At 46.4% G+C, this 26,260-nt stretch overlaps 1 protein-coding gene across 5 annotated transcripts in view; it reads left to right on the top strand.

Annotated features, from left to right (window-relative positions):
* Window positions 1-26,260, top strand: part of gbe1b (glucan (1,4-alpha-), branching enzyme 1b) — a 599,646-nt gene that overhangs the window by 554,308 nt on the left and 19,078 nt on the right. For 2 of the 5 annotated variants that reach the window (XM_078560416.1, XM_078560415.1), the window contains exons 15-16: window positions 1,293-1,410; window positions 25,286-25,330. In XM_078560416.1, coding sequence (XP_078416542.1) covers window positions 1,293-1,410; window positions 25,286-25,330 — 163 coding nt within the window. Of the gene's footprint in view, window positions 1-1,292; window positions 1,411-16,036; window positions 16,142-25,285; window positions 25,331-26,260 lie in introns of those variants that run through there. The other 3 variants (XM_078560420.1, XM_078560417.1, XM_078560419.1) reach the window with 2 other exon arrangements.

Genomic DNA, 26,260 nt, shown 5'->3' with positions numbered 1-26,260 from the left:
TCATTTTTGGGTATGCCTAGTGTTGCTCCTGGCATGCTTCCCTGCACTCCTCGTTGAACCAGGGTTGATCCCCTGGCTTGACTATAATGGTAGAGTGGGGAATATGCCGGGCCATGAGGTTACAGAATTAAAAACAGAAAGTGTTGGAAATACTCAGCAGACCTGGCAACATCTGTGGAGAGAGAAATGGAGTTAACATTTCAAGTTGAATATGACTCTTCCTCAGAACTCATAGCTTTTACTTTGGATTTCCAGCATCCACAGTATTTTGCTTTTATTTTAATCGTGCAATTACAGATTCTGGTTCAATAGAACTCTGCTGCTGTTGCTGGTGGCCCACAGTGCCTCATGAATGCCCAGTTTTGACCTGCTAGATCTGTTTTGAGTCTACGACATTTAGCACAGTGGCAATGTCACACAACTGGTATCCTCAGTGTGAATTTGAGACTTCGTCTCCACAAGGACTGTGTGGTGTTCACTACTACCAGTAATGTCATGGACAGTTGCACCTGTGGCAGGTAAATTGGTGAGAGCAATATAAAGTAGTTAAAATATTCACGAAAGCAGATCTATTCTAAATTGCTTGTTGCAGCCATCCAGTGCAGTATTTGGCTATCGTTGGTGTCCTGGCCCAAATGGCTGTGCTGCATATGTGAATCTAGACAGTGAGTGTCAATAAGGTATTCAACTGCAATGGTGCTATTCTCCCACTACGCTGAAGCACCACAACTTGAACTAATCTTCATGCTCTTCTTACGCCAGGTTCCCCTTCCTCCTCCAATCCAGGGGTCCTAAGGTGCTACTACACAGTAAATAACTGAATCATTGTTATTGATTTCTATACACAATAGGATTTGTTTATATTAATGACTGTAAAGAGAATACTGAGGGGTTACCTGATCTTTAAAATTATGAAGTGGTTTGATAGGATGATGTAGAGAGGTTGTTTCCATTTGTTTCCACAAAGCTAGGCACCATAAATCTAAGATAGTTACCAGGTAATCTCATTGGGAATTCAGGAGAAACATATTTATCCAGAGAGTGGGAAGAATGTGAAACTCACGATGACACGGAATAGTTAAGGCGAATAGCATAAATGTACTTAGGGTGGGAGGAGGTTCATTGGACGGTAAACATTGGCATAGACCAGTTGGATGGCCTGGCCAGTTCTGTGATATGGTAGTCTGTATACATGCACACACGAAGGTTTGTTACTATAAGTGTGCAAAGGATAATTTTGAGAGCACTTATAATTTTAAGTCTCGTTTTTTTTCCTTAATTATTGTGTCTAGGTATAAGATAGTGCTGGACACTGATGCATCAAGCTATGGTGGTCACGGTCGATTGAACCACAACACGGAGTTCTTCACAGATTGCCAATCCCAAAACAATCGTCCCAACTCCATGATGGTAAGTACAGTGACCAGTTTCATTAGAAGGATTTCACTAAAGTGTGCGTGTCAATATATGAAAACGCCATTCAGCAAATGTCCAGCTAGTCAATAAAGTCTTCCCACACTCAAGATCGCTGGGGCAGGAAGTCTAGACATTTACCTGTGATACTGGGGCACGTCTAGATTTTTCCTCCCACAGCCATATAATATCCCAGAAGAGAAAAAAAGGTGGGGGGGAAAAACAGGCTCAGTCGCGGGATAAAAAATATTCTGGAAAACCCCTCCTACTCCCTGAGGTGAAAGAATCACAGATTATGGATTCATTCTCTATTAATCTACTACCTTCCACATGATTAAATCTCTACCTGAAGCTGGAGCCGGTCCAACTCAAAGACTTACTGCGCCTGCTTGAACTGTGAGAAACAGCAAGCATTTATAAACCGTGTCTTCCAAACCTGGTTGTGTCTAGAGTGAGAATTTCGAACTGTAATCACACAAGGATGAAGTACTGCTGGTTACAAGTCTGTAACAGAGATTAGTGACAGTGGGTTCAGTGTGATAAAATGAAAGTATCACAAAGGTCAGAGGCTAGGAATCCTGCAATGAGTAACTCACCTCCTGACTCCCCAAAGCCTGTCCACCATCTACAAGACACAAGTCAGGAATGTGAAGGAATATCTTCACTTGCCTGGCTGAGTGCAGCTCCAACAACACTCAAGAAGCTTGACATTGTCCAGGACAAAGCAGCCCGCATGATTGGCACCACATCCATAAACATTCACTCCCTCCACCGCCCACGCACTTGCAGCAGTGTGTGCCATCTACAAAATGCACTGTAGAAACTAACCAAGGCTCCTTAGGCAGCACCTTCCAAACCCATGACCACTACCATCTAGAAGGGCAAGGGCAGCAGACACATGGGAACACCACCACCTGGAAGTTCCCCTCCAAGCCACATACCATCCTGACTTGGAAATATATCGCCATTCCTTCGCTATTGCTGGGTCAAAATCCTGGAACTTCCTCCCTAACAGCACTGTGGATGTACCTACACCACAGGGACTGCAGCAATTCAAGAAGGTGGCTCACCACTACCTTCTCAAGGGCATTTAGGGATGGGCAATAAATGCTGGCCCAGCCAGTGAAGCCTACATCCTGCGAATGAATTTTAAAAAAAAAATCATTGGCATCTGCTTCATATGTGTTAAATATTTAGAGAAGTCACTGTAGCAATTTGGCTGATACAATTTCTTTCTTCAAAGTAGAAAAGCTATTTATATTGTGTCTACCGCATCCTCAAGATACCAAAAGTGTTTTGCAGCAAACACAGCAGCCAGCCTGTACATAGCAAGGTCCTGGCAAAGCTATGACCAGTTAATGCATTTTGCTGCTGTTGGTTGAGGGAGTAATGTAGCCCAGGACACTGGGAGTACTCCTGTGTCCTCCTTTGATCAGTGCCACAAGCATCTTTAACTTCTAACTTAACAGGCTAGTGTTAACTCATTTGACACCTCATCTGAAAGGCCTGGCAATGCACAATCCCTCCTCAATGCTGATTTTAGACTGTGCTCCAAATCCTAGGGCAGGACACTGTTGCCAGATTGATGACTCATATGGCATCAGGAAACACGGGCTTAAATATATAGGACAGGTCAGCTACCTTCCCTTTTCTGACTATCACCACTCTGTCTTGGTATCTCGTGTGAAATGTGGTGTACCAACAGAATGGCAAAATACCATCTGTTTATTCAAGTAAATCTGTACTTCTATATACTCACCAGTATGATATTAATCGAAGACTTTGAACCACTCCAATCCAGATGAAATCTCGGAACTGAATGCCATCAAACTACTGAAAATGGTTCATATTTTCTAAGCAATGTTTGGTGACTGGATCTGAACCTATTAATTCTGGACCATTGTCATGTGATTGTTATGTGTCATAGTCTATTGCAATGTAGGTGACAATGTTGCATCACATATACATCATTTTGGGTGGAATGGGGATGACATCAATGATAAATAAACCTCACACCATTATATATTCTCTCTCTTTCCGCAATAACAAAAGACTTACTTTTATATAATATCTTTCAAGACATCCAAAACGGCATTACTTTTTGAAGTGTGTCACTGTTGTAGGATGACCTGGCAGCCAATTTGCACACAGCAATCTGAGATAAAATAGATCATCTGTTTTAGTGATGTTGATTGAGGGTTAAATGTTGACCCAGATTCCTCTGCGCTTTTTCGAATAGTAGCGAGATACAATAGGAAAAGGGTACAATTCCAAAGGGGCTGCAGGAGCAGAGAGACCTGAGTGTATATGTGCATAAATCATTGAAGGTGACAGGACAGGTTGAGAGAGCAGTTAATAAAGCATACAGGATCCTGGGCTTTATAAATAGGGGCATAAAGTACAAGAACAAGGACATAATGTTAAATCTGTATAAAACACTTGCTCAGCCTCAACTGGAATATTGAGTTGAGCTCTGGGCTCTGCACTTAAGGATGTGAAGGCATTAGAGAGGGTGCAGAAAAGATGCACAAGAATGGTTCTAGCGATGAGGAACTTCAGTTACAGAGATAGACTGGAGAATTTGGGACTGCTCTCCTTGGAGAAGAGAAGGCTGAGGGGAGATTTGATAGAGGTATTCAAAACCATGGCAGGTCTGGACAGAGTAGATAGTGAGAAACTGTTCCCATTGGTGGAAGGATCAAAAACTAGTGGACGCAGATTTAAGGTAATTGGCACAAAAAGCAATGGTGACATGAGGAATAAGTTTTTCACATAGCAAGTGGTAAGATCTAGAATGCACTGCTTGAGAACTTGGTGGAGGCAGGGTCAATGGAGGTATTCAGAAGGGAATTGGATTATTATCTGAAAAAGAAAAATGTGCAGGGCTATGGGGAGAAGGCAAGGGAGTGTCACTCGGTGAATTGCTCCTTCAGAGAGTTGGCACGTGCACATTGGGTATAACCGTTCAGTGATTCTATGATTTTTTTTTTGCCGAGTATATGTTTCATATATTAGGTTTATTGAATATAGAAGATTAAGGGATGGTCAAATTCAAGATCTCAAGATGATTAAAGGATTCCAAAGGATAGATAGAGAGAAACCCCTTCCTCAGGAGGGTGCTTTTTGGTTTTGGGGATGGTGGTGGTGTGAGTATCCAGAACAAGCAGGAATAACCTTAAGCTACTTCTTTTCTCTACCCCACATAGACTGTTTTCTACAGTCATACCTCCTTCCATTTCTCCACTCTCAGGTACTCTGTGTTCCCAATCCCCTAACAAAACCCTTCAGAACTCTTTGACCTTCCTGCTTTAGACTCATACAGCACAGAAGGAGGCCATTCGGCCCATCCTGTCCATGTCGGTCAACAAAGATCTGACAAAACTAATTCCATTTTCTAGCGCTTGGCCCATAGTCCTGGGGGCTATGGCAACACAAGTCAATACCTAAATACTGCTTAAATGTTATGAGAGTTTCTGACTCAACCTCCCTTTTCAGGCATTGAGTTCCAGATTCCCACCACCCTCTGGGTGAAAACATTACTCCCCAACTCCCCTCTTAGCCTTCTACCTCTTACCTTAAACCTATGCCTCCTGGTTATTGACCTCTCTACTAATGTAAAAAGTGCCTTCCTACCTTCGCTGTTCCAAGGAAAACAATCCCAGCCTGTCTAATCTTTCCTCATGGCTCAGACCCTCCAGCCCAGGCAGCATGCTGGTAAATCTCCTCTGCATCCTCTTCAGTGCAATCAAATAATATGGTGACCAGAACTGCACGCAGTACTCCAGTTGAGGCCTAACCAGCGTTTTATACAGTTCTAGCATAACATCCCTGCTCTTGTATTCTATGCCTCAGCTAATAAAGGCAAGTATCCCATATGCTTTCTCAACTACCTTATCTACCTGCCCTGCTACCTTCAGGGATCTGTGGACATGCATACCAAGGTCCCTCTGATCTTCAGTACTTTCCAGGGTACTGCTATTCATTGTGTAATCCCATGCCTTGTTAGCCCTCCCCAAGTGTATTACCTCACACTTTTCCAGGTTGAATTCCATTTGCCACTGCTCTGCCCACCTGACCAGTCCATTGATATCCTCCTGCAGTTAACGGCTTTCCTCCTCACTATTTACCACCTTACCAATCTTGGTGTCATCCACGAACTTCTTGATCATACCCCTTACATTTAAGTCCATATCATTTATGTTTACCACAAACACCAAGGGCCCCAGCACCGAGCCCTGTGGAACCCCACTGGAATCAGGCTTCTAGTCACAGAAACATCCCTCTACCATCACCCTCTGCTTCCTGCCTCTCAGCCAGTTTTGGATCCAACCTGCCACTTTGCCTTGGATCACATGGGCTCTTACTTTCTTGACCAGTCTGCCATGAGGGACCTTATCAAAAACCTTGCTGAAGTCCATGTAGACCACACCAACTGCATTACCCTCATTAACACTCCTGGTTACCACCTCAAAAAATTCAATCAAATTTGTCAAACACGACCTTCCCTTAACAAATCCATGCTGACTATCCCTGATTAATCCATGTCTCCAAGTGGATATATTCTGCCCCTTGGAATTCTTTCTAGTAGCTTCCCCACCACCGAGGTTAGACTGACTGGCCTGTAATTTCTTGGTCTATCCCTTCCTTTTTTAATAATGTGATGTTAACAATCCTCCAGTCCTCTGGCACCTCACCTGTGGCCCCTGATATCTCTTCCCTTGCATCCCTCAACAGCCTGGGATACATCTCATCTGGACCTGCGGATTTATCTACTTTTAAGGCCACTACACCCACTAGTACCTCCTCTCTCTCTATGTTAATTTCCTCTAATATTTCACAGTCCTCCTCCCTGATGTCTATACCTGCGTCGTCCTTTTCCACTGTGAAGACCGACGCAAAGTATTCATTGAGGATTGTATCCACGTCTTCCGGGTCCACGCACACATTACCTCTATGGTCCCTAATTGGCTCTACTCTTTCCCTAGTTGTTCTCTTGCTCTTTATATATTTTAAAAAACCCTTTGGGTTTTCCTTTATTCTACCCACCAATGCTTTCTCATGCGCTCTCTTAGCTTTCCTAATTTCCTTTTTAAGCTCCCCCCTGCACTTTTTATCCTCCTCTAGGGACTCTGCCGTATTGAGCCCTCGGTATCTGCCATAAGCTTCTCCTTTTTTATTTTCTTGCCATCGTCCTAGGCTTGACTCCCTGATAAGTACAACCTACAGCTCCCCTCTGTGTCTTTCTTGGCATCCCCCAATGAGGAACTTGGCATGCTAATTATGAGTAGAAACCCCGATTGCCCTATCCTACCCTCTCTTCAACCTTTCTAACATTGTGCCCACAAGGGGCTAATCTTGGCTCCTTCCCTGCCTAACTTACCCACTCTCCCCCTTCCCCCCCACCATTGACCCTGTGAACTCTGCCAGCAAATCAGCTCTCACCGCCCCCCACCCTCCCATTCTCTATCTCCCTACAGAATGTCCATTCATTTGTGAACAAAGCCCTTGCCATCCATAAACTTATTGTGGATGATTGTATCAACATCATAACCTTAATGCAAACCTGGCTGAGGGGCAATAACACTTTCCCCCTTAATGAAGCCTCTCCATCTGGCTACATCTTCCACCACTTGCCCGTCAAGACCAGCACAGTGGCCGTGTGGATCACACCTTGGCCTAACCCCTTACTCCTCTGGCACTTTCTCCTCCTTTGAGTATCTCACCTTGTTCCACCCCTTTCACTTCTCATTGAAAATTATCATTCTGTATGTCCCTCCCAAATACGATAAAAGTTTCTCATCGTATATCTTCATTGCTTTCTTCCCTCATCCTCAGCATAGAACAACTTCTCATCCTCTGTGATATCAGCCTCCACTTGAACTCATCATGAATCTTTTCTCTCAGTTCACTAATCTCTTTTCCTCCCTAAATGTCTCCCTCCATTTAAACTCTCCATCCCATGTTCATGGGCACCCCCCCACCACCCCGACCTTGCAATCTCTCAAGTTCTTGCCAGTCCCATCATATTAATTACAGAAAAGGGCAACTCTGATCACTTCCATCGCTCGCCATCCCCATGCCCCTTCCATGCCCAACCTTACCTCATTCCCTGGAAAAAACTATCCTGGAATTCAGTTACAACTGCATTTTCAAATTGTCAACCATCTAGTCTTTTGCCCTCTGTTCACTACACCATTTCTGCAGCTACTAATTTATTCCACCACACCCTCATCTCCACCTTTGGTGCCCTAGTCCCCAGTAAAACTCTTACCCTCTCTCACGTGGGGCATTCCTACTGGTGCAGCCCTGATCTCCACTCCCTTAAGTTCAAGAGATACAGACTTGAAAGGATTTGGTGGACAACTGGTTTAGCGATCCAGTCAGATCTGGCTGGACCACTTAAAACATTACTGGATCTAGCTTTTGTCTGCTAAAACTGCTCACTATTTCAGGATCATCTTGGAATACAAAAATAACACTCTGCTGCAGACAAACTGCTTAGACACCTCTCTCCTGTCCCCTCCAATCTCACCTTCAACAATCTCACCTCTCTCGCTGTCTGTCTCTCTCTCTGCCCCTCTCGCTCGCTGTCCCTCTCGTTGTCACTCACTCGCGCCGTCGCTCTCCCTCTCGCCGCCTGTCTCGCTCTGTCTCTCTCTGTCTCTCTCTCATGCCATCCCTCCCTCTCTCGCCATCCCTTCCTCATTCTCTCTCCCTCCCTCTCTCTCACCCTCCCTCTTTCTCGCCCCCCCTTCTCTCTCGCCCTCCCTTTCTCTCGCCCTCCCTCTCTCTCGCCCTCCTCGCGCCCTCACCCCCACTCTCTCTCGCCCTCCCTCTCTCTCGCCCTCCTCTCTCGCCCCCCCCCACCCTGCTCTCTCGCCCCCGCCCGCTCTCACCCTCCACCTCGCTCTCGCCCTCCACCTCGCTCTCGCCCTCAACCTCGCACTCGCCCTCAACCTCGCTCTCGCCCTCAACCTCGCTCTCGCCCTCAACCTCGCTCTCGCCCTCACTCTCGCTCCCGCCCTCGCTGCCCCTCTCTCTCTCTCTTGCCGTCTCTCTCTCTCTCTTGCCGTCTCTCTCTCTCTTGCCGCCTCTCTCTCTCTCTCGCCCTCACCCTCTCTCTCTCCCTCTCTCTCTCTCTCCCTCTCTCTCCCTCTCTCTCTCTCTCGCCCTCTCTCTCTCTCTCGCCGTCTCTCTAGCCGTCTCTCTCTCCCTCTCTCTCTCTCTCACCATCTCTCTCTCTCTCGCCGTCACTCTCTCGCCCTCTCCCTCTCTCTCACTGCCCCTCTCTATCGCCGTCTCTCTCCCTTGCCGTCTCTCTCTCTCTCTCTCTCCCTCGCCGTCTCTCTCTCTCTCGCTGTCTCTCTCTCTCTATCGCCGTCTCTCTCTCTCTATCGCCGTCTCTCCCTCTCTCGCCGTCTCTCTCCCTCTCTCGCCGTCGCGCTCTCTCTCTCTCGCCGTCTCGCTGTCTAATTCTCACTGTCTCTCTCCCTCTCTCGCCGTTGCTCTCTCCCTCTCTCGTCATGTCTCTCTCTCTCGCTGTCTCTCTCTCGCCGTCTCTCCCTCCCTCTCTCGCCATCTCTCTCTCCCTCTCTCGCCTTCTCTCTCTCCCTCTCTCGCCGTCTCTCTCTCCCTCTCTCGCTGTCTCTCTCTCCCTCTCTCGCCGTCTCTCTCGCCGTCTCTCCCTCTCTCGCCGTCTCTCCCTCCCTCTCTCGCCATCTCTCTTTCCCTCTCTCGCCTTCTCTCTCTCCCTCCCTCTCTCGCCATCTCTCTCTCCCTCTCTTGCCTTCTCTCTTTCTCTCTCCCTCTCTCGCCTTCTCTCTCTTTTTCTCCCTCTCTCGCCGTCTCTCCCTCCCTCTCTCGCCGTCTCTCCCTCCCTCTCTTGCCGTCTCTCCCTCCCTCTCTCGCTATCTCTCTCTACCTCTCTCGCCATCTCTCTCTCCCTTTCTCGCCGTCTCCCTCTCTCTCACTGCCCCTCTCTATCGCCGTCTCTCTCCCTTGCCGTCTCTCTCTCTCTCTCTCTCTCTCTCCCCCTCGCCGTCTCTCTCTCTCTCTCTCTCGCTGTCTCTCTCTCTATCGCCGTCTCTCTCTATCGCCGTCTCTCTCTCTCTATTGCCGTCTCTCCCTCTCTCACCGTCTCTCTCCCTCTCTCGCCGTCGCGCTCTCTCTCTCGCCGTCTCGCTCTCTATTTCTCACTGTCTTTCTCTCCCTCTCTCGCCGTTGCTCTCTCCCTCTCTCGCCGTGTCTCTCTCTCTCGCCGTCTCTCTCTCACCGTCTCTCCCTCCCTCTCTCGCCATCTCTCTCTCCCTCTCTCGCCTTCGCTCTCTCCCTCTCTCTCTCCCTCTCTCGCCGTCTCTCTCTCCCTCTCTCGCAGTCTCTCCCTCTCTCGCCTTCTCTCTCTCTCCGTCTCTCGCCGTCCCTCCCTCTCTCGCCGTCCCTCCCTCTCTTGCCGTCTCTCCCTCCCTCTCTTGCTATCTCTCTCCCTCTCTCGCCATCTCTCTCTCCCTCTCTCGCCGTCTCTCCCTCCCTCTCTCGCCGTCTCTCCCTCCCTCTCTCGCATCTCTCTCTCTCTCTCTCGCCGTCTCTCTCTCTCGCCATCTCGCTCGCTCCCTCTCTCGCCGTCTCTCTCTCTCTCTCTCTCTCTCTCTCTCTCACCCTCGCCACCCCTCACTCACTGGCTCGCTCTTTCTCCCACGCGCACGCGCCTTCTCCCTCTCCCCCGAGCGCCTTCTCCCCCCCCGTGCGCCTTTTCCCTCCCCCCTCCACCCTCCCCCGCGCGCCTTCACCCCCCCTCCCTACCCACCTCCCGCGTGCCTTCTCCCCCCTCCCTACCCCACTCCCGCTCGCCTTCTCCCCCCTCCCTACCCCACTCCCGCTCGCCTTCTCCCCCCCTCCCCCCGCGCGCCTTCTCCCCCCCTCCTGCTCGCCTTCTCCCCCCTGCGCGCCTTCTCCCTCCCCCTCCCTACCCCCCTCCCACTCGCCTTCTCCCTCCCCCTCCCTACCCCCCCTCCCGCCCGCCTTCTCCCCCTCTCCCTCCCTCCCTCGCGCGCCTTCTCTCTCCGATATTTGTGGAAATCATTGTGGATGAAGTTGTTTTCTGTTCCCATAGGCCTGTTTATTAGAGCTGCCGCAGTGTTTCTTTTCCGATTGAGAATGAACTGTGGCCCTTGGCTGTCCTTGCTGGCCATGAACAACGCGGATAGCTGCATAAATCCCACAGTGAGGATTCACACGCTGATCTCTGAGGGTTTGTTGTCCTATTATCCTGATTGATGGAGCCCTCCTTTACTTACAGATCATGTTGTTCTGGGCTTTATGATCTTCTAAAATGCAAATGATGAGTTCAAGGTGAGAGGGTGGGCTTTTATTAAGTTTTCCTTCACGGGCATTAATCTTGTGAATGGTAATGCCAGAGAGGGGGTCACCCTGCCTTCTCACTGACTTTATGCTGGCATTATCTCTTAGCTCCTCTCGAAGACTGGCCATGGTTCTGTCCTTGCCACACACACTGATGGCTAAGATCATCGGTTAGCTTGGTGTCGTGGCCCTGTGATGTTGCAACCTGTTTTGGCCTGGGTGAGCAGCTTACTTTTGCGTGATGCCTTGGCTATCACCAAGTAGAGTGTGACCCAAAAACATAGGAGGAAACCATTCAGACGATAAGGTCTGGGAACATTAACTTTGCTTCTCTCGCCACAGACGCTGCCAGACCTGCTGAGTTTTTTTCAGCATTTTCTGTTCTTATTACTAATTTTAAGGTGATGGACCCAAGTTCTGCCCCTCACCACCTCTACCATCAGGGGAAGTAGTATCCATGTACCCTATCAAATCTTTTCATCAGCTTAAATTATCTGATGCTGGAGTACCTCGATTTTGGATAAGGTATAATGGACTTGGTGAAAGTGGCTGGCACTGGCGAGTGAAGGTGACTCATGAGCTGTATTGTAGACCTCCTGGAATGTCAGATTGCTCCTGCGTCACAATTGTGATCACACCACAGGGTAAACTCGCTGACTAAGTTGCCCTGGGAATCTGCCTCCTCCTGTTAACCAGCATTGTCATAAACCTGGCAATAGTTCACCTACTAACTAGCATTGTCATAGACCTAGGAATAGCTTACCTGCTAACTAACATTGTCATAGAGCTTGGAATAGTTCATCAGTTAACCAGCTTTGTCATATACCTGGGAATAGTTCATCTGTTAACTAGCGTCACCATAGAGATGGAGTAAGCCATAAATGTGCAGTCCTCAGCAAGGTCACTCGAAAGAGCAGAAATACTGGCTGATTCTTCTTTTCACCCTCACTCATTGGGCAAATAACATGGAGGGCAATAATGAGCAGCTAATGGGTCCGTACCCCAGCAGCAGTCTGCCCTCACCAATCTACCTGTCACAGATAAATCTGTCCATGACAGTATTGATAGGAGTGGCCACTGCACAGTCCTTGTGGAGATGAAGTCACATTGAGGATACCCACCATCGTGTGGTGTGGCACTATCACTGTGCTAAATGGGATAGATTTCAAGCAGATCTAGCAACTCAAAACTGGGCATCCATGAGGTGGTGTGGGCCATCAGGAGCAGCAGGGCTGTATACAACCACAATCTGTAACCTCATGGCCCAGCATATTTCCCCATTCTGTAATTACCACCAGGGGATCAACCCTGGTTCAATGAAGAGTGCAGGAGAGTATTCTAGGAGCAGCAGCAGCCATATCTAAAAATAAGATGTCAACCTGTTGAAGCTACAACAGTGGACTAGTGTGTGCTAAACAGCATAAGCAGCAAGTGATAGACAGAGCTAAGTGATACCACAACAAATGGATCAGATCTAAACTCTGCAGTCCTGCCACATCCAGTCATGAATAGTGGTGGACAATTAAACAATGAATGGAAGGGGGAGGCTCCACAAATATCGCCATCCTCAATGATTGGGGAGCCCAGCACATCAGTGCAAAAGATAAGGCTGAAGAATTTGTAACAATATTCAGCCAGAAGTGCTGAGTTGATGATCCACCTTGGCCTCCTCCGGAGATCCACAGCATTACAGATGCCAGTCTCAGCCAATTCGATTCACTCCATGTGATATCAAGAAATAGAAACACTCAGCATGGTCATGGCTTATCCTCTATCTCAATGCCACACTCCCACCCTCAACCCACACTCCTTGATGCCTTTAGAGTGTTGTAATCTATCTATTTCCTTCTTAAATATATTCAGTGACGATCTCCACAGCTTCTGTGGCAGAGAATTCCACAGGTTCACCACCCTCTGAGTGAAGAAGTTTCTCCTCATCTCAGTCCTAAATGGCCAACCCCATATCCTGAGACTGTGACCCTTTGTTCTAGAATTCCCAAACAGAGGAAGCATCATGCCTGCACCCAGTTTGCCCAGGCCTGTCAGAATTTTCTATGTTTCAATGAGACTCTCACTCATTTTTCTAAACTCCAGTGAATGACTGAAGGCACTGGATACTGACAACATTCCAGCAATAGTACTGAAGATTTGTGCACCACAACTGGTTGCATCCTTAGCCAAGCAGTTCCAGTGAAGCTACAACACTGGCATCTGCCCAGCAATGTGAAACTGCCCAGGTATGTCCTATCCACAAAAAGCAGGACAAACCTAACCTGGCTAGTTACCGCCCCATTAGTCTACTCTCGATCAACAGCAAAGTTATGGAAAGGGTAGTTGACAGTGCTATCACGTGGCACTTACTCAGCAATAACCTGCTCATTGACTCTCAGTTTGGGTTCTGCCATGGCCCCTCAGCTCCTGACCTCAATACAGCCTTGGTCTAAGCAGGGTCATAAGAGATGAACTTGAGGTGAGGTGACTGCCCTTGAAATCAAGACAGCATTTGACCTAGTGTGGCATCAAGGAGCCCTAGCAGAACTGAAATCAATGGGAATCAGGGGAAAATCTATTCACAGGCTGGAGTCAGGCCTAGCACAAAGGAAGATGGTTGTGGTTTTTGGAGGTCAACCATCTCAGCCCATGGGTATGACTGCAGGAGTTCCTCAGGGTAGAGTCCTAGGCCCAACCATCTTCAGCTATTTCATCAATGACCTTCCATCCACCAGGTCAGAAGTGGGTATGTTCACTCATGATTGCACAACATTCAGCACCACCCACAACTCCTCAGATAATGAAGCAGTGTATCCATATGCAGCAAAACCTGGACAACATTCAGGCTTGGGCTGATAAGTAGCAAGTAACATTCGCACCACATAAGTGCCAGGCAATGACCATCTCCAACAAGAGAGAATCCAACCATCTTCCCTTGACATTCAATGGCATTGCCATCACTGAATTCCCCATTATTAACATCCTGGATGATACCATTGACCAGAAACTGAACTGGACTAGCCATATAAATACTGTGGCTACAAAAGCAGGTCAGAGGCTAGGAATCCTGCGGCGAGTAATTCAGCTCCTGACTCCACAGAGCCTGTTCATCATCTATAAGGCACAAGTCAGGAGTGTGATGGAATACTCTCCCCCTGCCTGGATGAGTGCTGCTCCAACAACATTCAAGAAGTTCGACACCATCATGACAAAGCAGCCTGCTTGATTGGCACCCCATCCACCACCTTCAACATCCACTCCCTCCACCACTGACGCACAGTGGCAGCTGTGCGTACCATCTACAAGATGGACTGCAGCACCTCACCAAGAGTCCTTTAACAGCACCTTCCAAACCCATGACCTCTACCACCTAGAAGGACAAGGGCAGTAGATGCATCGGAATGCCACCACTTGCTAGTTTCCCTCCAAGCTGCACGCTATCCTGACTTGGAAGTGGATCATTGTTCCTTTACTGTCGTTGAGTCAAAATCCTGAAACTCCCTTCCTAATAACACTGTGGGTGCACTTACACCACGTGGACTGCAGTGGTTCAAGAAGGCGGCTCACCACCACTTTCTTGAGGGCAATCAGGGATGGGCAATAAAAAAAAAAATGCTGACCTTGCCAGCGACACCCACATTCCACAAAAGAATAAAAAAATATATTGAAAGAGTAGTTAGCAAAGCATGGGATTTGGTCTTCATAAATAGACGCACTTAGGATAAAAACAGGGAACCTCTGGTGAATCTTTATAAAGCTTGTTAGTCTCTGGCTGGAGTATTGTGCCCAGTCCTGGTCACCACATCTTAGGAAGGATGTGAGGGTTCCAAGGATGAGGGATTTTAGCTGCAGGGTTAGGTTGGAGAAGCTGGGGTTGTTCTCCTTGGAGCAAAGAAGATTGATGGGAAATATAAATGCAAATTCTTTTTCTTTGAACACCCAGAAACAATGCTGTGGCTACAGCGGTTGCTCTGTAATTTACAGCCTTGCTCGTTTCTTGATGAAGTTTGCCACACGGTCCCTGTTCTAACAAGCTTTTTAATAGATTTCTGTTTTGTTTTACATCAGGGAAAATAAAGGATTTGCTTAATAAGGACATTTAATGGGAAGCCTGACTGGAGCTCTCACCTAATAAACCTTTCCAGGATACGATTAAATATAGCCCTGGAACTTATATTACTCCAATCCCAGTTTTTCAGTTACGTTCTATGGGTGTTGATGAGAGTACCTTGAACTTTAAGCTCTAAGCTTTTAGAGGACAAGTGGTAATTATAACTATGGATCAGTTACTGACCGCGTCCAGTTACAGATTCCCTGCAATGGTATGCAACATTTGTGTGTTTCAGCACTAATAGTTTGGGGCGAGATCTATATATTATAACACTAACAGAAGGAAGCAATTGAAGTAATAGGATGAAAAAATATCACATCTCCCTATATCCTGTTCTAACAGCAAGATTTTTATGTATCTAGCTATCCATTTATATAATATTAAAAAATCTACACGTCTATCGAGAAAGAGCAGGAGGAGGGACCAGGTGGGTAGTTTTACCAAGGAATCAGCACAGACACAGTGGGCTGAATGCCCTCATTCTATGCTGTATCATTGTGATTTTTTTCAAAATGTTCTCTCCTGGCATGAAGACATTGAGTCTTAATGCTATGAATGGACCAATAGAGAGACAATGGGCCAAATGGCCTGCTTCATTGTTAGTATGATTCCAGGTAATTTATCTCATTTGCTACTGTGTGTAAATTGACTGCTGTATTTGCTTTAAAACATAATTGGATTTCCAATGTATTGACCAGCTGTTAAGTGCTGAGCCTGTCAAGGCAGTATCTAAATGCAAATTCTTACTTCTATTCATTGTTAATGACAGTAATTTATTTTCAAACCGCCCGAGCACAACACTAAGAGGTGCTTTGCAACAACTGCTACTTGGTCTTCTACATATTCAGTGGCCAGACAGAAATCAGCCATTTACAACTGGAAGGGGGACAGATATCAGCTTGGCCCAGCTGGTAGCACTCTTGCCACCGAATTGGGAAGTTCTGGTTTTGAGCCCTGCTCCCAGGATTTATCTGTGCTGGAGGTGGTACCAGGGATTGGACGCAGGAGTTTCCTGAGCCTGCCTGGCCCCTGAATGTGTGTTTAAAATTTATCAATGTTGGTTTGGATTACACTGTGTAAATGTTGCTTTCTCATGGTGACTCAGCTTTCCTGTTAATAGATTTTTCCTGTTCTGTTGTCCCATTGACTTTTTCTTCCCAATAGGTTTGCATCTGTTTTCTCAATGGAAAAACCTGGGTTTCTGCGATATGGATGAAGCTGAAATTACTAACGGTTTTGGCAGATTCTTTATAAATCACGTTGTCAAACTGCCCAACATTTTTGTATTGCAGTGAGGCAGTTGGCACACAACAGTGTTCGACTATGGTTCCATAGCCTGCATAATTCACAAGTGTTGTTCTATACGTGCAGCTGATACGTCTATAGCTAGTTAATATTATGTAGTATTTTGTCCCTGCCCCACTCTCTGAACTAATCTCGGGCTTGAGAAACATTTGCATTTATATGGCCTTCTACCAAAGTAAACTCCTCCAGCTCAACAACCCTTCAAAATCTCTTCTCTTCCAATTCTGGTCCCTTGAATATCCTCGATTATCATTCCACCATTGGCAGCTGCAACTTCAGTTGCCAAGGTCCTAAGCCCTGAAATTACTTCCCTGAATATTTTGCCTCTATGGGCCCTTCTTTAAGGTGCTCCTTAAAACCTTCCTCTTTGGCTGTATGTAGCCCGATCAAATTTTTATTTGCTAACATTCCTGTGAAGTGCCTTATGACTCGTTACTCCGTAAAACCTGCTATATAAATGCAATTTGTTGTTGTACTGGAGCAACTTTGTGAGCCCAGGATTCTCTTATTGGCTTGGAACAACATTTGGACCCAGAGGCGAGAACCCCATCACCTGCACCAGGCTCCCACTCAAGGTGAGAGCACCAGCTGTCGACTGAAATTTTTTTCTCCCTTTTTATTTTAATTTTTTTCTATTTTGTGTCTTGCCAACATATAAAAGAGAAATTGTGCATTTCGAAAGTAGATGGTAAATTTGAAGCCAGTTTTGAGAAGGACATTAACTCGTAAAGTTGCATCGCAGATTGAAATCGCATTTGTTTGAATATACTGAATGCTAGTTGTCTTTAAGTTAGTGTCATTCTCAAGACATCAGGCCAGACTTGAGCATGACAGTGGTATACAGTCAGGAGGGAGTTGCATTGGGAGTTCTCAGCATCAATTCCAGACCCCATGAAGTCTCATGGTATCAGGTCAAACATGGGCAAGGAAACCTCCTGCTGATTACCACCTACTGCACCCCCCTCAGCTGAAGAATCAGTGCTCCTCCATGTTGAACACCACTTGGAGGAAGCACTGAAGGTGGCTAGGGCACAGAATGTACTCTGGGTGGGGAAATTCAATGTCCATCATGGAGTGGCCGGTAGCACCACTACTGACTGAGGTGGCTGAGTCCAAAAGGACACAGCTGTTAGACTGGGTGTGCGACAGATGGTGAGGGAACCAACAAGAGGGAAAAATCTATTTGACCTTGCCCTCACCAATCTACCTGTCACATATAAATCTGTCCATGACAGTATTGATAGGAATGGCCGCTGCACAGTCCTTGTGGAAATGAAGTCACATTGAGGATACCCACCATCATGTGGTGTGGCACTATCACTGTGCTAAATGAGGTTACAATCTGTAACCTCATGGTCTGGCAAACCCCCCACTCTACCATTACCAGGGGATCAACCCTGGTTCAATGAAGAGTTCAGGAGGTTATGCCAGGAGCAGCATCAGGCATACTGAAAAATGAGGCGTCAACTTGGTGAGGCTATAACACAGGACTACTTGTGTGCCAAACGGCATAAGCAGCAAGTGATAGAAGACAGAACTCAGCAATCACACAACCAACGGATCAGACCTAAGCTCTGCAGTCCTGCTGGATCTAGTCTTGAATGGTGGTGGACAATTAAACAACTCACTGGAGGAGGAAGCTCCACAAATATCCCCATCCTCAATGATGGGGGAGCCCAGCACATCAGTGCAAAAGATAAGGCCGAAGCATTTGCTACAATCTTCAGCCAGAAGTGCCGAGTGGATGATTAATCTCAGCTTCCTCCGGAGATCCCCAGCATCACAGATGCCAGTCTTCAGCCAATTCGATTCACTCCACATGATATCAAGAAACGGCTTAAAGCACTGGATACTGCAAAGGCTATGGGCCCTGACAATATTCCGGCAATAATACTGAAGACTTCAGAACTAGCCGCACCCCTAGCCAAGCTGTTCCAGTACAGCTACAACACTGGCATCTACCCGGCTATGTGGAAAATTGCCCAGGTATGTCCTGTACACAAAAAGCAGGACAATCCAACCCAGCCAGTCATTGCTCCATCGGTCTACTCTTGATCATCAGTAAAGTGATGGAAGGGGCCATCAGCAGTGCTATCAAGTGACACTTGCTTAGCAATAACCTGCTCACTGACACCCAGTTTGGGTCCTGCCAGGGCCACTCAGCTGTTGACCTCATTACAGCCTTGGCTCAAACATGAGCAAAAGAGCTAAACTCCCGAGGTGAGATGAGAGTGACTGCCCTTGACTCCAAGGCCGCATTTGACCGAGTGTGGCATCAGGGAGCCCTAGCAAAACTGGAGTCAATGGGAATCGGGGAAAACGCTCCACTGGTTGGAGTCATACCTAGCACAAAGGAAGATGGTTGTGGTTGTTGGAGGTCAGTCATCTCAGTCCAGTACATCACTACAGGAGTTTCACAGGGTAGTGTCCTCGGCCCAACCATCTTCAGCTGCTTCATCAATGACCTTCCTTCCATCATAAGGTCAGGAGTGGGGATGTTCGCAGATGATTGCACAATGTTCAGCACCATTCGCGACTCCTCAGATACTGAAACAGTCCATGTCCAAATGCAGCAAAACCTGGACAATATCCAGGCTTGGGCTGACAAGTGGCAAGTAACATCTGCGCCACACAAGTATCAGGCAATGACCATCTCCAACAAGAGAGAATCCAACCATCTCCCTTGGTGTTGAATGGCATTACCATCACTGAATCCCTCACTATCAACATCCTGGGAGTTGCCATTGACCAGAAACTGAACTGGACTAGCCACATAAATACTGTGTCTACAAGAGCAGGTCAGAGGCTAGGAATAGTGCGATGAGTAACTCACCTCCTGACTCCCCAAAGCCTGTCCACCATCTACAAAGCGCAAGTCAGGAGTGTGACGGAATACTCTCCACTTACCTGGATGAGTGCAGCTCCCACAACACTGAAGAAGCTTGACACCGTCCAGGACAAAGCAGCCCGCTTGATTGGCACCACATCCACAAACATTCACTCCCTCCACCACCGACGCACAGTAGCAGCAGTGTGTACTATCTACAAGACGCACTGCAAGAATTCACCAAGGCTCCTTAGACAGCCCCTACCAAACCCACGACCACTACCATCTAAAGGACAAGGACAGGAAATTCCCCTCCAAGCCATCCACCATCATGACTTGGAAATATATGGCCATTCCTTCACTGTCGCTGGGTCCAAATCCTGGAACTCCCTTCCTTACAGCACTGTGGGTGTACCCACACCACAGGGACTGCAGCGGTTCAAGGCAGTGGATCATCACCACCTTCTCAAGGGCAACTAGGAATGGGCAATAAATGCTGGCCCAGCCAGCGAAGCCCACATCCCACGAATAAATTTTTAAAAACATCACTGGTCTGCAGTTGCCTTCTTTTGAATGCAGGCCTGTTTTCAACAGAGAGTAAAATGGTGGTGCACCAATGGCCCATAGTGTAACCTGATCCTGTTAGTTTCCTGTCGTGATGACAGAATTATCACTCCCATTGAGCTGACCAGTCCCAGAAACCAGGGTTTACTCCTTGACTGTGGATGGCCAAGAGTAACCAAAACAGCATCCGCTGTCTTGAGTGTGGAAGCACCTTTAGAAAATGATCTTTATTATTCTTCACAGTGCTAAACTAATGTTCGCAATCTCTGCAAATTCTATAATCAATGCTCTTTCAGATCAGAAGGGCAGTAATTGTGTCTGGATCGATCATCAGAACTGTATTGTTACATCAAGAGAGGAAGGATTAACAACCGACACTGACACTGAGTATGATGTCAATTCAGGATCATCATTTAATTAATAGAGAACGTTTTGTCAGAGATGAGAAACTGTGTGTATTCATGGTGAATGACACGCACACAAATGCGCACATGCACACACACACACACGCAAACACACACACGCAAACACACACACACAAACACACGCACATACACCCACCTCACCCCCGCCACTTGTACTTGCACACCATTGGTGCATATGCATACCGCACACACATTCTGTGGGGATGCTCCTAACCTCATGTTGAAAAGTCAGTTAGATATCTTAAGAAACCTAAGAGAATTAGTGTAAATATATTTCCCTTGATACTGGCAGGAGATTCCTGCCGAATTCTACCCTGTATGCACATGTACATGTACACATGCTGCCTTGCATCATCACAGAATCTCAGAATCTTTACAATGTGGAAGGAGGCCATTCGGCCCATCAAGTCTTCACTGGCTTCCTGAAAGAGCATTCTACTTAGTCCTACTCCCCTGCCTTATCCCCGTAACCTTGCAAATTCCTTCTTTTAAATAGCCATCCAATTCCCTTTTAAATACCTCGATCGTATCTGCCCCCACCACCCCCTCAGGAAATTTGTTCCAGACTCCAACCATCCTCTGCGTGAAAAAAATTTTCTTCACATCAGTTTTTCTCCTTTTGCCAATTATTTTGAATCTGTGCCCTCTAGTTCTTGATGCTTTCTTGAGTGGGAACAGTTTCTCATTATTTACCTTGAGCATACCCCTCAGGACCTTGAATACCTAGATCAATTCTTCTCTCAGCCTTCTTTTCTCCAAGGAAAACAGTCCCAACCTCTCCAATCTATCCTCATAGCTACTGTCCTATATCCCAGGAATTATTCTTGTGAATCTCCTTTGGACTCTCTGTAATGCCTTCACATCCTTCCTCAAGTATGGTGCCCAGAACTGGACGCAGGACTCCAGATGAGGCCTAACTGGTGTCTTATACAAGTTCAACATGACCTCCTTACTCTTGTACTCATTGTCCCTATTAATAAAGCCTAAGATACTATATGCTTTATTCACTGCTCTTTCAACATGCCCTGACATCTTTAATGACTTATGCCTATATTCACTGAGGTTCCTCTGTTCCTGCACCTCCTTTAGAATTTCTCCCTTTATTTTATATTGTCTCTCCATATTCTTCTGAATCACCTTACACTTCTCTGCATTGAACTTCATCTGTCACTTGTCTGCCCAATTCACCAACATGTCTATGTCCTTTTGAAGTTCAACACTATCCTCATCACAGTTGACAATGTTTCTAATCTTCGTATTATCTACAAATTTTGAAGTCATGCCCTGAACATCACAGTCTATGTTATTAACATATATCAGGAAAAGCAAGGGTCCTAACACTGACCCATGGGGTACTCCACTACAGATCTTCCTCCAATCTGAAAAACAACCATTTATCACTGTTTTCAACCATTTACTCTGTTTCCTGTCACTCAGCCAATTTCTTATCCAAGTGCCTACTCTCCCTTTTATTCCATGAGCTAGAATTTTGCTCACAAGTCTGTTGTGTGGCGCTGTATCAAATGCCTTTTGAAACCCATATACACCACATCAACAATGTTGCCCTTATCAACCTTCACTGTTACCTCCTCAAAGAACGCAAGTTAGTTAAACATGATTTTCCCTTAATGAACCCATGCTGGCTTTCCTTAATTATCCTGCACTTGTCTAAGTGAGTATTGTTTTTGTCCCGAACTATAGTGTCCAGAAGTGTCCCTATCACTGAGGTCAAACTGACTGGTCTGCAGCTGCCGGCTTTATCCTTGCACCCCTTTTTGAACAAGGGTGTAACATCTGCAATTGTCCAGTCCTCTAGCACCACTTCTGTGCCTAAGGAAGACTAGAAGATTATCACTAGTGCCTTTGCAATTTCCACTCTCACTTCCCTCAGCACCCTTGGATGCATCTCATCTGGTCCTGGTACCTTATCAATTTAAAGTAAAGATAGCCTTTCTAACACTTCCACCTTCTCAATTGTAAATACTTCTAGGGTACCAGTTAATTCCCCTTTCATCTTGGCCTGAGTAGCATCTTCCTTTTTAAAGATAGATGCAGAATTCTCATTTAATACCTCTGCTATTTCCCCTGCCTGCACATGCAAGCTCCCTTTTTTACCCTGAATCGGTCCTACTCTTTCTTTTACCACCCTTTTATAATTTATATGCTTATAGAAGACCTTGGGATTCCCTTTCATGTTATCTGCCAGTGTCTTTTCATGCTCTCTCCTTGCTTTACTTACTAGTTTTTTCACTTCCCCTCTGGTCCTCCTATATTCAGCCTGACCCTCCATTGTATTTCCTACCTAACATCTGTAATACGCATACTTATTCCTTTTCATCTTCACCTCTATCTCTCTCGTCATCCCGGGTGTTCTGGATTTATTTGTCCTATCTTTCCCCTTCAAGGGAATATACCTTGACATTGCCTACAATACTTTTTCTTTGAAGGTAGCCCATTGTTCAGCCGCTGTCTTTTCTGCTAACATTTGATTCCAACTCATTCAACTCATATGCATTCTCATCCCTTTGAAGTTGACTTTCCCCCAATTAGTGATCCCTGTTCAGGATTGTTCCTTGTCCTTTCCCATGGCCACCCTAAACCCTATAGTACAATAGCCACTGTCCCCTAAATGTTCTCCCATTGAAATTGCTCCACTTAGACCAACTCATTCCCCAGAACCAGGTCCAACAGTGCCTGCCCCCTCGTACTGGAAACGTACTGCTGCAGAAAATTATCTTGAACACATCCCACCAGCACCAGAACTGGTCCCAATGCCTCCATAAATCTAAAGCCCTCCCCCTTACTCCATTTCTCCAGCCACGTGTTGAACTGCTCAGTCTTCCTATTCTAATGCTCACTAGCACAAGGCACTGGGAGTAACCTTGAGATTACTGCACTTGAGGTCCTGCTTTTTAATTCCCTTCCCAACTCCCTAAAAACTGCTTTCAGGACCTCATCCCTTTTTCCTGCCTATGTCATTGGTCCCAATGTGGACCACGACGTCTGGCTGTTCACTCTCCCCCAAATGAATGTCCCGCAGGGGTTGTGTGAAATCCTTGACCCTTGCACCAGGGAGGCAACATATCATCCTGGAGTCATGTCTTCGGCTGCAGAAGCGCCTGTCTGCTCCCCTAACTATGAAATCCCCTACCTCTATAGCACATACAATCTTCCTCCTCCCCTCCTGTGCCACTGAGAGACCTGTGATGCCACGAACTTGGCTCTCGTTACAGTCTTCTGAGGGACCATCTTGCTCATCAGCATCCAAAATGGAAAAGCGGTTAGAGAGTGAGATAGCCCCAGGGGATTCCTGCACTGCCTGCTTCTGTTTCTCTTTGATACTCTGGTGGTCACCATTCCCTCTCTGCTTGTGTACTTTAGTTGCGGTGTGACCACCTCTCTACATACGCTACCCACGTAATCCTCAGCCTTGCGGATACACCACAGTTTCTCCAGCCACCTCTCGAGTTCCACAACCCAGACCTCAAGTTTCTGCAACTGGTGACACTTCTTGCAGATGTAGTTATTGAGATCATTTTGTGCCTGCATAAGTTCCCACATCCCACAGGATGCACATTCCACATGGCTGATCTGCACTGACGTACCTTGGACTTTACATAAAATGTTTACTACAGCATGACATAATGTATTAACTCGCCTGCCACTCACCAATCAGTTCTCTGTGCCAAGTCCAGAAAGGCCTATACTTACCAACCAATTAACTTAGGGGACTCCTGTAACGTTACTTTTAGATTTTTAACTGTAAACTTCTGACTCTCTCTCTGTTGCTTTAAGCTCCTGGACCTCTCCAGTTAATTACCAGTTACTGATTAACCTACTCCTTCTGCTGCACCAAAGTGGAAATCAAATGCTGGAGGCTGAAAAAGAGTAGAAGAAAGGAACACCTCCACCCGCCTCCACCGAACTCTCAATTCAGCAAGCTCTACTTCTTGCAATAAACTTTACCTAAAGTACCTCTTTTCTCCCATGCACCGAATTCCCACTTGTATCAAATTCCCAAGTACTCACCCTGTCTCCGTCTCACTCAGGTGTAGCCTCCTTTACTGACGTATGCTTACATGCGCATGCACCTCACACAAACGCACCTCACACATACCCACACATCTTTCTTGTGCTCACACCTCACATACAAGCAACACTGTCACATACATACTCCTCACATACACACTGACACTTGACTTTTCCCTTGCTTTTCTGCTGTTATCATTTTATTCCCTCAATAACTGCCTCATCTGATCATTTATTCCAATTAATCCCTTATTCCCAGTCTCAAATTAACAATTCCTGTGAGCATTATTTGATGTACAACACACCTCTCCAAGTCCTTTTCATCCCACATGTTTTTACTCTTCATTTCCCCGGTCATCCTGACTTAGGCTAAGTGTTGTCACTAGGATTCTAGTAAGGAATGCATTGAGCACCTGAAATTTTCAGCATCCATCCAAGCTTAGATTGTGTCTGGAGAGAGCTTTTTAAGCTCCATAACATTGGTACAGGTCTGTCACTGAATAACACAGATACAGTACTGGTGGGGACGGGTCTGTCACGATATAACACTGGGTTACAGTACTGGTAGGGACAGGTCTGTCATTGTATTACATTGGGTTACAGCACTGTTGGGGGCAGGTCTGTCACCGTATCACATTGGGTTATAGTACTGGTAGGGACAGGTCTGTCACTGTATAACATTAGTTTACAGCACTGTTGGGGGCAGGTCTGTCACCGTATAACACTGGGGTACAGTACATGTGTACAATATTGATGGGGATGAGTCTGTCACTGTATAACTGGGTACAGTATTGGTGGGGACGGGTCTGTCACTGTATAACATTGGGTTATAGTGCTGGTGGGGGCATGTCTGTCACTGTATAACGCTGGGGTACAGCACTGGTGGGTACGGGTCTGTCACTGTATAACACTGGGGTACAGTACTGGTGGGGACATGTCTGTCACTTTATAACACTGGAGTGTAGTACTGTCATTGTGTAATCCTATATTTATCATGTGCCATTGTACTACCATACCCCATATTTGAATATCATGAAAGAAATATAAAACATAAAGTAGGTGGTTAAAGTGAGATTTCTTAACTCATGTTAAATAAGTCCTCGTGACAACACTGATTTGCGTGGTTTCATTTTCTTTTTTGCATGCTCTTAACTTTATTCTTCATTCATTAACTGTTTCCACATCATTCTTTGCTCTTTTCCTGCTATTTGTGCCTGTTTCCCATTCCTTTATTTCTTCCCCCTTTCTCTTTTCCTTCCTCAGTTCCCAAGGGACGACTTTTCCCAGAGGAAAGCCTATCTTTATGAGGTAAGAGTCAGTTGAACTGCGAGATTATTGGGTGGATCGTTGGAGTGATTTATTGGAGGAATGCTGAGTGGTTGAGACCAGGAAACTGGAACGAACTGGATAGATGCTTGAGCACCAGAATATTTAGCAACAGGAAAAGGTTATAGAACCTTATACAACTGTCTCTTGCTTGATGAATCACACCTTCCCACTTTCTCCCCACATCACTCAATCCAAACTTTCTACCTCCCCCCACCCCACCCCCATATCCCTCAACCCTACCTTCTGACCATATCCCTCTCTCCCACCGATCCACCTTCTCCCCAAATTCCTCTGTACCTACCTTCTCCACATATCCCTCAATCCCACCTACCCACCTTCTCCACATATCCCTCAATCCCACCTACCCACCTTTTCCACATATCCCTCAATCCTACCTACCTCCTCCCAGCCACTGGAGAGTTTTCTCTCTGATCCTTTTTGTTTCTTTCCCTCAAGGACATGTCCCATCCTTATCTCTTACTCATTTTTGTGAAGGGGTCTCATTGAACAGATGGAAATGGTTAACCTGCAGCTATATCATGGAGCCTTTGAGGCATTTGAAATGGACAGGAGTGAAATATTTGGAATATCAGAAGCATGAAATGCTGGGGACTGGGGGCATAAGCAAAGGACGAGGACGGTCAGAGTCATGGTGCTAGCCAGAGGAGAGAATAAGTCAGTACAATCATCTGTTCATCTTGCCAGTGTCTTAACCACTGCCTCCTGCCACAGAGCAGTGGGGTAATGTGTAAAGCCAACTAGTTCCTGAACAACAAGTGCCCTATGCAGGGTCTGCTTAATGTCTACAGTTGCCAACTCTGGTTGGATGTATTCTGGAAGGTTTGTTCACATAACCCCCTGTTTCTAACTGCCTGGTGCCATTGGTCACCTGATACACCCAATCCCCAC

The sequence above is a fragment of the Cetorhinus maximus genome, chromosome 16 (assembly GCF_964194155.1).
Source record: "Cetorhinus maximus chromosome 16, sCetMax3.hap1.1, whole genome shotgun sequence".
NCBI classification, from domain to species: domain Eukaryota; kingdom Metazoa; phylum Chordata; class Chondrichthyes; order Lamniformes; family Cetorhinidae; genus Cetorhinus; species Cetorhinus maximus.
Note: the sequence above shows the minus strand (reverse complement) of the source record. Positions and strands in the feature narration are given on the sequence as shown.